General features: G+C 47.4%; 8 protein-coding genes across 8 annotated transcripts; 5 read left to right on the forward strand and 3 right to left on the reverse strand.

The window, feature by feature from the left end:
* Window position 1: 1 nt before the first annotated feature.
* Window positions 2-1157, forward strand: LACBIDRAFT_231037 (uncharacterized protein; the record flags this gene model as incomplete). The annotated part of the gene is made up of 6 exons (XM_001876560.1): window positions 2-210; window positions 264-404; window positions 470-546; window positions 595-702; window positions 755-1015; window positions 1072-1157. 6 exons carry the CDS (start codon window positions 2-4, stop codon window positions 1155-1157), a joined length of 882 nt encoding a protein of 293 aa, XP_001876595.1.
* A 72-nt stretch (window positions 1158-1229) lies between these two features.
* Window positions 1230-2504, reverse strand: LACBIDRAFT_182959 (uncharacterized protein; the record flags this gene model as incomplete). The annotated part of the gene is made up of 4 exons (XM_001877018.1): window positions 1230-1429; window positions 1484-1709; window positions 1763-2238; window positions 2297-2504. The coding sequence occupies 4 exons, from the start codon at window positions 2502-2504 to the stop codon at window positions 1230-1232; spliced, it is 1110 nt and encodes a 369-aa protein (XP_001877053.1).
* A 1079-nt stretch (window positions 2505-3583) lies between these two features.
* LACBIDRAFT_311631 (uncharacterized protein) lies at window positions 3584-4173 on the forward strand (the record flags this gene model as incomplete). Its single annotated transcript, XM_001876561.1, has 3 exons — window positions 3584-3787; window positions 3841-3909; window positions 3961-4173. The coding sequence occupies 3 exons, from the start codon at window positions 3584-3586 to the stop codon at window positions 4171-4173; spliced, it is 486 nt and encodes a 161-aa protein (XP_001876596.1).
* Window positions 4174-4741: 568 nt separating this feature from the next.
* LACBIDRAFT_311632 (uncharacterized protein) lies at window positions 4742-5650 on the forward strand (the record flags this gene model as incomplete). The annotated part of the gene is made up of 3 exons (XM_001876562.1): window positions 4742-4899; window positions 4946-5161; window positions 5215-5650. 3 exons carry the CDS (start codon window positions 4742-4744, stop codon window positions 5648-5650), a joined length of 810 nt encoding a protein of 269 aa, XP_001876597.1.
* A 234-nt stretch (window positions 5651-5884) lies between these two features.
* On the forward strand, window positions 5885-7079 carry ECH-4 (enoyl-CoA hydratase; the record flags this gene model as incomplete). The annotated part of the gene is made up of 7 exons (XM_001876563.1): window positions 5885-6082; window positions 6135-6175; window positions 6229-6458; window positions 6506-6664; window positions 6721-6801; window positions 6854-6919; window positions 6970-7079. 7 exons carry the CDS (start codon window positions 5885-5887, stop codon window positions 7077-7079), a joined length of 885 nt encoding a protein of 294 aa, XP_001876598.1.
* LACBIDRAFT_382719 (exocyst complex protein) lies at window positions 7040-10465 on the reverse strand (the record flags this gene model as incomplete). The annotated part of the gene is made up of 15 exons (XM_001877019.1): window positions 7040-7538; window positions 7589-7651; window positions 7705-7915; window positions 7981-8216; window positions 8267-8344; window positions 8397-8686; window positions 8730-9086; window positions 9133-9307; window positions 9359-9480; window positions 9531-9629; window positions 9677-9885; window positions 9932-10001; window positions 10057-10220; window positions 10275-10350; window positions 10403-10465. The coding sequence occupies 15 exons, from the start codon at window positions 10463-10465 to the stop codon at window positions 7133-7135; spliced, it is 2619 nt and encodes an 872-aa protein (XP_001877054.1). The 3' UTR covers window positions 7040-7132.
* A 457-nt stretch (window positions 10466-10922) lies between these two features.
* LACBIDRAFT_292824 (uncharacterized protein) lies at window positions 10923-13214 on the forward strand (the record flags this gene model as incomplete). The annotated part of the gene is made up of 9 exons (XM_001876564.1): window positions 10923-11099; window positions 11149-11431; window positions 11480-11579; window positions 11630-11717; window positions 11773-11873; window positions 11930-12007; window positions 12054-12205; window positions 12392-12645; window positions 12696-13214. The coding sequence occupies 9 exons, from the start codon at window positions 10923-10925 to the stop codon at window positions 13212-13214; spliced, it is 1752 nt and encodes a 583-aa protein (XP_001876599.1).
* A 34-nt stretch (window positions 13215-13248) lies between these two features.
* LACBIDRAFT_311636 (uncharacterized protein) lies at window positions 13249-14072 on the reverse strand (the record flags this gene model as incomplete). Its single annotated transcript, XM_001877020.1, has 4 exons — window positions 13249-13350; window positions 13403-13598; window positions 13647-13726; window positions 13779-14072. 4 exons carry the CDS (start codon window positions 14070-14072, stop codon window positions 13249-13251), a joined length of 672 nt encoding a protein of 223 aa, XP_001877055.1.

A 14072-nucleotide genomic window follows, 5' to 3' on the forward strand; every position in this document is an offset into this window, starting at 1 on the left:
CATGTCAAAGTCCTTCGAACATCTCCTCCCTCCAAGTTGGAAGGTCCAGGTCACAGCCTGGCTGACAGAAGACACGCCTTCCTTCGATTACGGCGGATATGTGGTTGGAGAGGTTGAGCGTGAGGCGTTTCTCCTTGGGAAGGGGAAGAATGCCGCTGTTCTCGCTGGGTCGCCGTTCGTGACGGAAATATTTGCTCAACTGGGCTGCACGTCAGTTCCTAGCGTCTGAATACCCTTCAAACATATTACCATTTAATTTACAGGGTGGAATGGCATGTGCAGGAAGGCGACATATTTGAGCCAGTACGGCACATCGCAACCGTGAACGGCAAGGCAAGGTTCCTCCTGTTGGGGGAGAGGATAGCGCTCAACTTACTCGCCAGGTGCAGTGGTATCGCTACTCAGTAGGTCTTCTGTATTCTCCGTGTCATTGTTGTTGACGACTGATAAAATGCGTTCATCCTTGAAGATCAAAGAAGATCAGGGATCTGGCGAAAAGTTACGGTTACAAGGGCATCATCGCCGGGACGAGAAAGACAACCCCTGGTACGCATTTTACCTTAGCATGAGCTTTCCACATTGAAGAGGCGATAGGATTTAGGCTTGTGGAAAAATACGGGATGCTGGTCGGTGGAATCGACCCCCATCGCCATGACTTATCGAGCATGATCATGCTCAAGGATAACCACATTTGGTCATCTGGTGAACATTTCCTTCTTGTCATCATGTTTTGGCGTATTAATGAATATTATAGGCTCCATAACTGCAGCAATACAACAGGCTCGCTCTGTTGGTGGCTTTAGCTTGTTGCTAGACGTTGAGGTCGGTTCAGAGGCTGAGGCAGATGAAGCAATCGAAGCTGGTGCTGATATCATTATGTTGGACAACATGGAAGGGAGTGAACTGGTTAACGTCGCGAGCAGCCTAAAGGCAAAGTGGCAAGGCCAAAGAAAGTTTCTTTTTGAGACAAGTGGAAATATCACAGAGGCAAATCTGCAAGAGCGGGCCATTAACGGTGAGCTCACCATGACTTTGTTATTTTCCCGCTGATTGCTGTATGCATCCCGGTAGGAATCGACATCCTCAGCACGAGTGCAGTGCACCAATCGGTGCAACATATTGACTTCAGCCTGAAGATCCAAATGCCTTTGGAATAGTTGGTGTAAAGATATAGAAGACCGTAGACCATGAGTTGGTGTAAAGATATAGAAGACCGTAGACCATGATTTTTATTGAGTCAGATTAAACAAAGCAAGAGCATTGGCTCCACAAACGCCGTCTATGTCTTCTCGACTCCACCCCTGAACACGATCAATGGCCTCGAGATTCTCCACAACGCTTTTCCATTTCTCGGTCGATGTGAGAGGAGGAAAGAATGGATGATCAGTCCCGAAGAGCATCCTTTTACTCCCAATGCTTCGGTTGAGGACTGGCGTCGAGGAAGATTGTGAATTGTATCGATCTGCGCGAGCTATCACGTCACTTGCGAAGCCAAGCTCCTCAGGTCCGTAGGCAACTGCATCGAGATACAACTTTCCAAGATAGTATCGAGCGTCATGTTTCAGTCTCGATGCTACGATTGGATCGTGATCAATACACGACGCCAATCGAGAAGAAAGTGCGGGCAGGGCTCCACCCGAGTGAGCCAGAAGAAGTCGAAGCGAAGGGAACCGGTCCAACACACCCGACAAGATGACACGAGTTGCTGCCTATACGCCACGTTCAACAACCTCGAAGAAGATTGAATTGGGCTGGAGCTCACAATTGTGGTTTCAAAAGGGAAGCCCAACGCAAGTGGCAAAACATGCCCATTATTTACCTCTCCCCAAACCTCCGCGTTGACACCATAATGGGGATGCAAGAAAACCACGAGTTGGGCTTTTTCGATCGCATCCCACACAGGATCAAGTGCAGCGTCATCAAGACCCTTTCCAATGCCTTTGGTCCCCATGATCAAACCACGCAGATGTGGAAGTTGAGCAATTTGGTTGACGGTGTCGAGAACAGCGGATGTCGTAATCTCTGGGACGAGGGGCAACAATCCGAACCCATACAACCGCTTAATGCTATAATTGCCGCTCGACGTACGTGGGGACGTTGAGCAATACTGCTCAAGGTCATTGTTGAGCTCTGAGGCTAGTGTTTGCGCATCAGGTGCAGAAAGGAAGTCCAACCACGGATTTGCTGTACTGACGATAGAGACATCTATCCCATGCCTATCCATGAACTTCAGTTTCTCTGCGATGTCGTGTAAGCCTCTGATTCCGTACGCCAGGGACAGAAGAGAGCAGAAAACCTTCACGATCCCAGTACTGAGGTCCTACTGGGCGACCACCACTGGGCTCATGGTTCAAGATAAGGAGGCGTTCCTGTGGGGTTCCGTCTGAGGTAGTCACAGAACAAATTTTGGGAACAGAAGAGCGCGATCTCAACAATGAGGCGTATCGGGGGAGGTAGACATGAGTGTGTATGTCCACTAACAGTTTCTTTGCTGTGGCAGACATTGAGTCGGTCAATATTATGGAAGTAAAGCAAGCCGCAGCCAAGCAGGTACAAAGCCCTCATTTTGGTTCCGTCGCGGAGGCATTTGGCTTGCATTCATTCATGTCGTCAGCGAGAAATATCCAATCTACTGCGTTGCAGGATGAGGTAAATCCATTTTGAGATAATTTTCCGTAAACTTACCATCTCCTCATCAGATATCTGCCCTGACCAAGCTATTCACTGATTGTAATATCCAAACAACCGAGCGTCTGAAACGTCTGGCCTTCCTCGTAGAAAAGGAACAGAACAAATTTGAGGCTAGGCTTGCTGAGCAAGAGTCTAGGATAGCAGAACTTGAGGCAAAAAACTCGGAGCTTTTCATAAGCGTCAAATGGCTTCGTCACCTCAATGAAGAGCTGGAGAGAAAGGAGGCAAATCACAAAGCGGAGCTGGACCATGCACTGGAAGCTCGTGAGTCTGCGTTTCGTAAGTTGAAACACATCCGGAAGGTGGCGAGAGACCTTCTGGATGAAAGGGTAGTGCAGAATCCCTTCGTTGGAGCTCGTTTTTGATAATATAGTTGAACAGGTTACAAGTCCTCCCAAACAGAAAATTCTTGACGAAGCTCTCCATGACGATTTATACGCCGAGGATTCACCCACAACAGCAACCGTCCAATCATACCGAGCGGCATCTCAAGTATTGTCGCAAACATCTAATACTGATGAATTTCGAGCGCCATCACCAACGTCTTTGTGTGCTTCATGGAAGGGGGGATCAGATACCTTTGAATCCCCTTTTCCAAAAACGTTGCGGGACCTGGCACCACAAAGTTCTGAATGGTATCTCCATTTCCACTCAATGCCCCCAGGATGTAGTAATTTGATTCTTGGGCCGATTCCCTGGACAAAGCTCGTTGACCATTTTGGCTTGACCGAAGATGAGGTGTGTGCGATTGATATTAATTTTCTTATAATCAATAAAGTTCCCTGGACAGATGAGCTCACTTGAGAGGCAAGTTTGAGCCTTTAGCGATATCAGCGCAGGCCATGATTTAATTCTGAACCTTCAAAGTCTCCAAAATTCACCCCAGCTGGGAATGAGGGTCCAAATCACCACATGTCACATTCAAGATGAGACTTATTCTCTCGGCTTCATTTATGATCCCATATTCTTTGAAACCCCCACAACTACCTATCTCCTCGACTGGGCTCCAAAAACAGTCAATCGGAAGATCAGAAAGTATGTCACCGCCTCCCGACCAGACACAGTAGTGCACACATTCACCTGCATGGGAGATCAGGTGTGTTTCAGTTCCGTCTTTCCTCAGCTGTGGTGTTCACCTTCCAATGCAAGAGAGGTTGGTTTTATATCGGCGCCCAGCAATGGCAGGTTGCAAAACTGGATAGCTTGTGGCCCATTGATGTAAGTTTTTTGCAGCTTAGCGGCTTTCAGAACCTCTAATTGTTATTGCAGGACCGGGATGACATAATTGCGAAGCTTCAACAGCGAACCCGTGGCCAAGTCAGCGAACCAGAAATTGCGAAGGGTTTGGACGACAAGGATTTAACTCAGTTGTGTGTTGAGATCAACAGCGGTTCGTTGAGAGAATCCACGAAGTTTGCGGGAAGGGCGGATCTGTTACATTACAACCCAGTCACGCCGGTTCGTGGGCTCCCGGCCCGCTGACGGCCAACGGACCGTATGTATCCACTCCCAAATTAAACCTAGTAGAGTTTGCAAGCCAACAAAGTCGCTGAGTGGCAATTTTTCAGCAGAATGCTTTGGAAACTGGCCCACGTATTGACTCCTTGATAGTCGTGATAGTGAGTGGCAGTCTCAGTTTGTTGGCAGTTCTAATGAGCTCCCAGCTCAAATCAAATCGGGATACTTAGTTTTGACTTAGTTACGCCGATCGGACAATAATTGCAACCCATCATGATCAACCTATGGCCAATATCAATCTACCTACCTATGAGAGCACTCTGAGTCTTATCACCATTATCATCTTTGCTGCCGAGTTCAGCGCACCACTGCTTCAAGGAGTATTTGATCGCAAATGTGTGCAACACCTCGCTGGTCGTCACGTCGTACTCCTACTTTCATTGCGTTCGCCATTCTTGCGAGCATTCCTTTCGTTGTCATACTTTCGTTCAGCATGGAGAACCACTCATTCGTGCAATTACAGAGGCGTCATGAAAATCTCCTAGCGCGTCAATTGAACGCAACTTCTGAGGATCCATCCTCACTCCATTCGATGACAGGGTCGCAAGCCACTACTGAATCATCTACCACTGAATCCTCTTCTACTACTTCAGAGAGCTCGTCCCAAGCGGTATTCAAACCCGCCGCCATAACACCTTTGGGTTCCCATACCACCAAGTTCAACACATCGTCAGGTCCTCCCTTCCCCCAGTAAGTGCTGTTAGAGTTGCGCTCAACATACATTAATATCCATTAGACCTCCATCGACCTCCTCAATCCCTGCGGTAGTCCTAACGACCGATTCACCGCCTTCACCGCCTTCACCGCCTTCCCCGACTGCAACGCCTGATTTCAACACAGAACTATTTTCCACTGTCATCACAGGCATTCACCTCACTTCGGCTGTAACTTACGGCATTGATCCATCCACATCCCCGAGTCAAACTGCAATTTTGGCCACCGTAAACTCTGGGTATGTTTTCCTGTGCCTCAAGACTATCTACATCATTTGATTTTTTTCAAAAGTTTCTGGCAGAATAAAGCTGCTGTCGCGGGGACTTTCGTGGTTTTAGCGCTCATCATATTAGGGGCGGCGGCTGGCGTGACATTCTCCTACTACAAAAAACGAAATGCACGAATGCATTCTCGCCTTCAAGATCAGCTCTTCGACAAAGACCTCGAATCGGAAGGGACTCGGAATAGTTCCCCAGGTCTCAGCATTAACGCCGCTCCCATTGACCCCTTCACAACCCGGGAAATAGATTACGACCCTACCCGCGTACACGAGCAGCCACGGGAAATGAGTTTTTATGCGTCGCCCACCTCACTGAATTCTGGTGAATCAACCAAGGTGGTGCCCCGAAGTCATATTGGTCGGGAATCTTATCCAACTTCGATCGATTCTTTCTACGGAGCTGCCTCGCCATCATCTGCACGGCGAGAGGAGGCCTTCGGGCATTGATTGGTTGGTTTTCCTCGTCCGTGCCCCTGCGACTAGTACTTATATCATCACTGAACTCAGCCTTGAATTTTATTTACACCAGAATGTAATTGTTTTTGTCTACTTACAGAGCTGTGTGTATATTCTGATGGGGCCGAATGTATGGCCATGTTTACGTAGTCATGGTCCGGAACTATTATTAGTATCACCAAATTCTACTTCAACCGCTCAACGATTTCTAGAAGTCAGCTCAATATGATCTTATGCACAGGACTGCGCTATGGCTATTCTTGTCAGTCATTTCGTTCATCAGCCTCGACAAGGCGGTTTTTGCAACATGCTGCACATGATGCCCAAGCCTTTCTGGAGCCTATAACATCACACCCTGGAATAACTTGTTTGTCGCTCAACCGGCCTCAAACCAAGAACGCGATTTCTTTGACTCTTTTGCAAGTAAATACCTTCCGATTGACCAAGTGTATACCGTTGAAGCGCTTGTCCACAGCAACTTCGAGAAAGCATAGAAACAGTACGCTTTGATAAAAGGTGAGGGTGGATCATTACTATAATTTCTCCTCTCCTTTACGTGCAGGGAATAGCGTCCGGGTTCTGATACTCCGCTCGACGACGACTGGATCTTTTTGCGCGGGTGCGGATCTCGCGGAGCGCCGTGCAATGTCGCAACTTCAGGTTGCCAAATTTCTTGCAGACCTCCGGGACACTTTGGGTAAATTGGAATCGCTTCCGATGCCTACTATTGCTGCCATTGATGGCCCAGCACTTGGCGGAGGTCTCGAACTAAGCCTTGCTTGTGATCTGCGAGTTGCAGGTAATAAAGTCATAATTGTTGCTCGGCTTATCTCACTGTCACTCCAGGTCGCGATGTTACAAAGATAGGTCTTCCGGAGACGAGCCTCGGAATAATTCCTGGTGCCGGTGGAACTCAAAGAGTCACGAAACTTCTTGGCCCCTCAAGAGCTAAAGATCTAATATTCACGGCGCGCACATTATCGGCTTCGGAGGCCTTGGAGTGGGGTGCAAATAATGTTCACGTTATAGGAGTGGTTATTTATTTTGAATTATTTTCGCAGGGCTGGTCAACTATATCTCCACACCCGAAACAACTGCATTTGACCGTTCCCTCACTCTGGCAGAAAGCATTGCGAAAAATGGTATGACTTTCCTTTGGTTGTTTTCGTTTGCTTGAAACATGCATTTCTCAAGCACCCCTGGCGCTTCGCGCTGCAAAGCAAGCGGTATCTCGCTCTGCAGACTTGGCATTGGAAGTAGGTACGTTCTCTCAAGGTTTGCACTTATCACTTCTGTTATAATTGTGGCAGGACTGGACTTCGAACGCGCTTCTTACGAGACGCTTCTAACAAGCCTTGACAGGATGGAAGCGCTTCAAGCTTTTAGAGAGAAACGCAAGCCTGTATTTAGAGGGGAATAAATAATACATCCAAGAGAAGAAAGCAAATAATTTATGTTTAAACAATAAACACATCATGAAGAACCTCCAAATGCTCTTGTTGACATGGACATGGAGAAACCCCCTGTGAAGCTGGATGGTATTGAAATACCCTCCATTTTCAAACTCTCCAACTCCTTCATCATCACACTTAGTCGACCAAATCGATCCTTCAATGCTGTCCCAGCACTGCCGATGTCACTGGGGGCAGCGTCTAAATCATTGAACCCTTTTTCAAACTGGCCCCAGTCGCTTCGCAGGGCTAGATACGGTTTCAAAAGAGAGGAATCTATCCTCCCCAGATAATTTTCGGTTATGTAGGATTTGAGAATTTCTGGGCGGACCAGAAAGATGTTGCCCAGTTGCCTGACAAATTCAAATCGTTCTTGAAGAACCGGAATGCCAAAGGTGCCGATTATGTCTTGATATGATTTGATGTCTCTGAAACAAGGCTCACGTCAGATACGTTGAGATAATAGAAGAAAACGAACTTTGCAAGCATGAGTCCACCTGTCGCGCTTACGGGAAACTTTCGCAAATGCTCTAGCAGCAGGCTACAAATAAACCTGGATAGGACAAATCAGGGCAGAAAATTAGGTAAACGGACCTATGGAAAGCCACCCCGACTTCGGTGAGGAAAACTTCCAAATTCTTTCCACTCAGGTTCTGATTTGCAGCATCGCGGACCTTCTCCAATGTTTCACAACATGCAATACAAGGCTCCGTGTTTACCCTGGCAAAGGACAAATCATCGTTGCGAGGTTTGAAATCGTTCTTCTTTTGCTTTGTGAGCTGTAATGACAGCCACGACACTATAGCTGGGGAGAGAGAGAAAAAAAAGATGAACCAATTTGCTGTTAGTCGTGGGGGACCAAATTCTCACTGTCTGTGACACGCTGAAGAAGACTGTTGGCTCCGCTTTCAAGGCGGTTGATGGTTTGATTGTTGAAAACGACCAGTTCTCGTCTAATGGTTACCGAGGAACTGGCCAGCGGTAGTAATGCAATATTGACATATTGCTGCCAAAGATGGCAAATTAGGTCAATTGATCTGATGATAGTTAATGGCTGCAATGTCGGTTCACTTTTACTATCAGCCGCGTCCAGACGAACTTGTGTACTATAAAAAGATCAGATGGGGGAAATAGAAATAGGGAAAGGAAGACTAACGTGTCAAGGGCGGCTTCCACATATGACGTTCCAATAGCTTCTGCCAGGACGCGGAACAGGGCAAAGGTACTCTTTGGGCTGCTCAGAGAGTCGGTGACGAGGGTATGCGTTTTGAGAGATTAGGACTTACACGTCATTGGCAGGACTCAGTTCTACACATCGGCCAATGGCTTCAGCGTGCCATTTCAGCATCGTCTCAGCCGTTTCTACCGTCAAAATACCATCTTCCTCCCGTGCTGGATCCTCCCCAGCTTTATCCGGACCTCTGTCAGAGTTAATGACCCCCAACCTCATAAGTGCACTAGCGGCCTGCGCTGAAGTCGAACCCCCGCTATTGGCCGTTGTAGCTGTAGCTGCGCTAATTTGGTTGACCATCCGATCGAACATAGAAGACTTGGCTTTTTGTGCTCTCTGTTTGAACTACATTAATGGGGTCAAACTGCAATGTAATGGGGTGACGGACATGATATCGAGTGAAATTAGCCAGAAGATTGATGTAAAGAGACGCAAGACTCTTGCTTTCACGCTCCAGATATCTTTGACCTTCCGTGTAGGGAATGAATAGTTCTTCCATTGCAGTTTCAAGCATGGTGCTTATAGCAGCAGACGTCGAAGCTGTGGTGGGCATAGATCCCGTTATCGATCGACGAAATTCCGTCGCTTCGTATGGTGTTCTGGGCAGAACATGGGGAAGTTCATGTGCTTTCAAATCTTCCACAAGAGAAGATGCTTGGATGTGAACCATCTGCAAAAGACGTAGATAAGCGAGGTCTGAAATGTCCGAGCCTTTATGAAGGAGCTGTTCCATATGTTGTTGGATCTGGATAGCATCAGCACAAAGGTTGAAGAGGATGGGTGTCACTCACGGACTGAGCAAAAACACGCTGCAAGAATACTTGCATCACTACCGAAGGATTTGGGAATACCGCCTTCACGATCTGGGTTTCTGTATCCACTGTCGAACGAATTTCACCGAATAATTCTGTGAGGCCTGCCTCACTCTTGGGCGGACTTGTAGTTGGGTCAGCAATAACATCCCATCTAGCAAAACCTTCAATGAAACGAAAAATAGGTGGATGACTTGAAACGCACAATAGTGTGTCGTCAATCGGTCGAGCATCGCGAACATTGTTGATAAAGAAGTCGTGTTGGTTAACATAAACTTGAACGCAAGATGCGCCACCGTTGAATTCGAGAAGTGTTTGGGCACAATGCTAAGGAGCAGACTCACTCATTTTCTGTGAAAGAAAACTTGACTACGCACGTGCATCATCTTTGGGTCACCTTTGCGATAACAACGATCGAATAGGTTCAACATTTCTTTTTCAAATTTTTCGCAATATTTCTCGATATTTTCCCGGGTCTGGGAAATTATCAATGTTTGAAATTTGAATCTTACCCAGCACTAACCTTATCCGCAGTTGGGAGATCAACCTCCTTCCCCACTGTATTGAGACGCCGCAGGATCACAGCAACTTGACGCCTTCCTGATCGGCCTTCCTTTCGCATAGCATCTAGCTTGGAGGTGTCATTTTTCATGAATTGATTGTAGAAATCGATGAGGTCGCATGCTGCTTGAGCTCTTTGGCGCTCGAGGTGCACAGTTTCAAGTTGGTCGCCTGTCAGACGATCAGCCCACTATCAAGGGACGTGACAAGGACTTACCAATGCGAACAGCTGTACTGCTGACTTCGTTCATTCGACTTTCCATTCCAGAGAATGAGTTCGCGACGGTCTAACAAGCCCGTTGTTAGCGCCGCGTCGCCCAAGCTCGTTGGGTGCTAACCTACCTCAAACCCTTGCGTCAATTCCGCCATCTTCTTTGAATACTCTCGCTCTGCAACCCGCACACTCTTCTCCATCTGTTCCGTCTTAGTCTGCACATCTTTACGAACAGCGATGAGCCTGTCCACGGCTGCTTCAAATGATTGGATGAATGGTCGTGGATCGAAAGCTACAGGTGTCAAGATAAGTTCGGGAAATATACGCGAGCTCCATTCTCACACACGTCCGTTGTCGGCCTTCGATTGTACTATCAGTTTCTCGGATACAACGCCCACAAAGTCAGTGACATCGAACTTGCCCTTTCGCAACTCAATTAGGCAATGCTTCAGCTTTTGAAGATGCCGTACGTACCTTGAAATTTGAAAGCTGGAGGTGTTCCGAAATATCTGAATCGTATATCACTGGCGCCGACATGACGCGTGGTGAGCAAGTAAGTACGTATGTGTTATTGGCAAGGGCAATCAGAATTATTTGTTCGTGTTACTTTCTGAATCGGAGATAGTTTCTTCAAGTTGTTGAAGCTGCCATACGATTATGGAAACTGGACATCACCTTAAAAATTTGCTACAGTCTCAGCTAGCGTCTGAAGCGTCTTCCGTTTCATTCCTTCCGTACATTCTCTCTTCGTTGACACGAGAAAGCTTCTTGCCTTCAACACACACCTCCAAATGGTCAACACGAATTCACTCCCTCCTGCACTCCAAGGACCCTGGAGCTCGATGGGCTGGCCTTTGTTTGGCACATAAAACATCCCTGCTCTCTCAAAATCTAATGATTGAATCAGCGCAGAGCTGGATAGGTGTTGCGCTACCGTTACTTTCAGTCTGTATTCTGTTCTGGTTATCGGTGTATTCTATCTCACCCTCCATGAATGAAGAAAAATGAACCTCCACCGACATTGAAAGCTGCTATCCGATTAATTGTTACAATCTTTTCGACCGCCACAGATGTCGCAGAGTTTCAACGGCAGGTGTCGACTCCCAACATACCAAAATTTATTGCTGCTTTGATCGCCACTGCTGGGACTCAAAGTGAAGTCCAACTCCAGGTATGTTAGTGTCTTCGGGTCCTACTGTCTCATTATAATCCTGCTGAAGGTTTGTGCCCTACGCACATTGGCACACCTTATTCCGCTCTATCCTACGACGAGCAGAGCTTCCTACCCTGCATTGTCTAGTCTAGCACTGCAATTTTTAAACGGCAGCGCCTTGAGCCCCACGAATATTACTCTACTTGAGTCTGCCTCCCAACTTTATGCAGTTTTGCACCAAACAGGTGGGAAAGTGGGAGCTACAAATTTATGGAGAAAATCACTGGATGAGACTCTGGCATTTGGATGGGATGCGTTCTTCGCTCTTCGAACCACTTTCCGTGATGGAGGTTCGTTTATTCAGGATTCTTGCCTTAACAGCCTCTCAAACCTTTTAGCTTCCAGCAGCATGAATCGGAGGAATGCTGACGATTCTCTCGCTCTCCTTAATCTCGACCGTCTAAGGTCATGTGTGGTTGTTACTGGCAATCTTCTGAGGTGAGTTGGATTTCCCCCAGTTGTCGCCGTTTTATTCACTTGCCCACTAGCACGACCACCCAACGGCCTGTACAAATACCTCTTGGCCACCTGATAAAATTCATAATTAAGCTGCTCACATGTACGACGGAAGAGAAGGTGGGGGGTTCCATATCTTTTGGGAAGATCTCACCCATTGTATCACATTTTCCAGGCGGATGGGTACATGGATCCTACAGTGCACGCTATGGAAGTGGCGGCGACTCCTCAAATTTGGGGACTTGGCTGTAAATTGCTTTCATATTTAACAAAATGGTATGTTTTTTTATTTACATTTCAATCTATCGTGGTGCTCATACACTATAAATCAGCGCTCAACAAAGATTGACGCCCTACATGACAAACCTGATTACTGTTGTTACATACCATCTTGAGCAGAACATTTCTCTGTGCGTTTTTTCATCTTGTGAAAAGGTTGTGATTAAGTACCCATAGGCCACAGCGGACGGCTTTCCTAGAGAGCTTAAACCTCCTTTTGACAAGCTGTCATTACTTGGAATCCCAAATTATCGCAAACCGGTTGACAAGGGCTGTCTTACCTTCCATCACTACAGTCCTTTTCACAACGTCGAGCAGGGAAGACGATGGTACGCTGTCGAGTAGGAGTAAAAGAAGTAAGAAAAGAGCCCGAAATTTTGAGGGTGAAGAGGTCTTCAAGGCGTCTCGGAACGTCATATGCCCAACGTTCTTGCACGGAAGAGTTTTGCTGGTTGCTCTGGATGGTTTGTTGGTTGATTACTTCATATTTGGTTTGCTAATGTGATTGATCATAGTAATCCGGGATTGCGTGCGGAATCCCAGCCTCTCACCAGCGGTTCACTCCACCGTCTCTCGCCTTATCCTATCAATTGCCTTGGCCCTCCCGCAAATACCACCAGCTCTTCTCTCCCCTGATCCTTCTTTGTTCGAGCGGGTATACAAACAAGTTCGAAGCCTAAGCGTTGAGATTGGCACATGGTCTTCCAGCGCAATGAGCAGAAGCCTTCCCCTGCTCCTTCAAACGGGACTCAGAGTAAACGATAGCGAGGTGCGTGGGTTTTACTTATTTACATTTCCGTTCCTCAAAAAACGTTTCAGATACAATGTTTGTTCAATCTCCTTCTGCACCCTCGCGTCCCTCCTCTCATTCGTTCAATGCCACATATCGAGTCCATCTCCCTCTTTCCTTCAGAGGGGTCAGAGGACGAAAGGGAGGATTACGACGCATTTCAAATGGAAGCGGTCCATACAGGCGTACGATCAATGACACAGGACATGGCAATGGTTGAAGAATTGGTTCATGAGAAAAGTCCACAGTTACCACGTACTGCTATCGCCCAGCCAAAATCCTCGGTCGCTGTCGCGCCAACCCCACCTTCGTTACCAGCTTTCCTAGAGCCTGACTCTGACATGCAGGACGTTGAACTCAACCATCCAATACCCGAAGAGCAGCATTCCATCATCCCCGCTCTTGAACAGAATATTCATCCAAACATGCTCGTAACCAGTGAGGCTTCGGGTTCGATGGCCCCAGTGCTGGGAAACCTGATCCCTGACGACGAGGACGAGCCAATGCCTGTCATTGACATGAACTCCGATTCTGAGGAAGACGAGTAGCCGCGGTTTTAGTGTGCAGATCACAAGTCTTTTCTCAGACTCGTGGGCGCTTCCTTAGGGAGGTGGTGTGAGTTCCCGCGGCGCTTTCGTCTTCGGAATCTTGCCCGGGCATCTCAACTTTGGCATAATCATGTATCTGCGTTTAAAACAATGAATGAGAAACAATGAGCATGAATGATTGGTAAGACCTTTTGCAGAAATGCTGGGGCAACAATATTATCAGGATTCAAGGTATGGGCGTTCCGAAGATGAGATTGAGCGTCTCGAAGCAAGGCGGTATTGAAGTCGGTGGAATCCGCAGTAGGTTGGGCCAGGTATAAGGATATCAGTCCAGCGTATGTGTGAAATACCGGGTTGTCTTGATATGGGAAGCATGGAAGATAACTGGTGTGTAATGAGCCTACAAACCAATGAAAGCTCCCCACTACTTACAGTTCAAGCTCATCTAGAGCATCCCTACACTTTCCGGAAAGAACGAGGTAAAATATGAGCTCTTGTAAGATCGCTTCACGCTAAAAAAAAACCAAGGTAAGGATAAGTGGGAAACGAGTGTGAGGTACCGACTTCGTCTGGGTGTTGTAGCATCATACTGCGCAAATAATCGAGTCGCCGAGGAGTGCAAGCGCTATCGACACCTTCCCCGAGAAGCGCCAGTCCTGTCGTCCACATGGACTTCCAATTCATTTCCTTGCAGCGAGCAAGGACCGCCCATGCCCTTTTAGCGCGAAGAAAGTCATTCCTCTGTAAGCTTAGCTGAAGGATGTCGTAGAGACGGCGAATGTGGACCTTGCGAGCTGTCAAAGGATTTTTAGAGTCCAACGACGAGAACAGAAAGACATGGACAGAACCAGAGGACAT

Source organism: Laccaria bicolor, genomic scaffold, assembly GCF_000143565.1.
Source record: "Laccaria bicolor S238N-H82 LACBIscaffold_4 genomic scaffold, whole genome shotgun sequence".
Taxonomy (NCBI): domain Eukaryota; kingdom Fungi; phylum Basidiomycota; class Agaricomycetes; order Agaricales; family Hydnangiaceae; genus Laccaria; species Laccaria bicolor.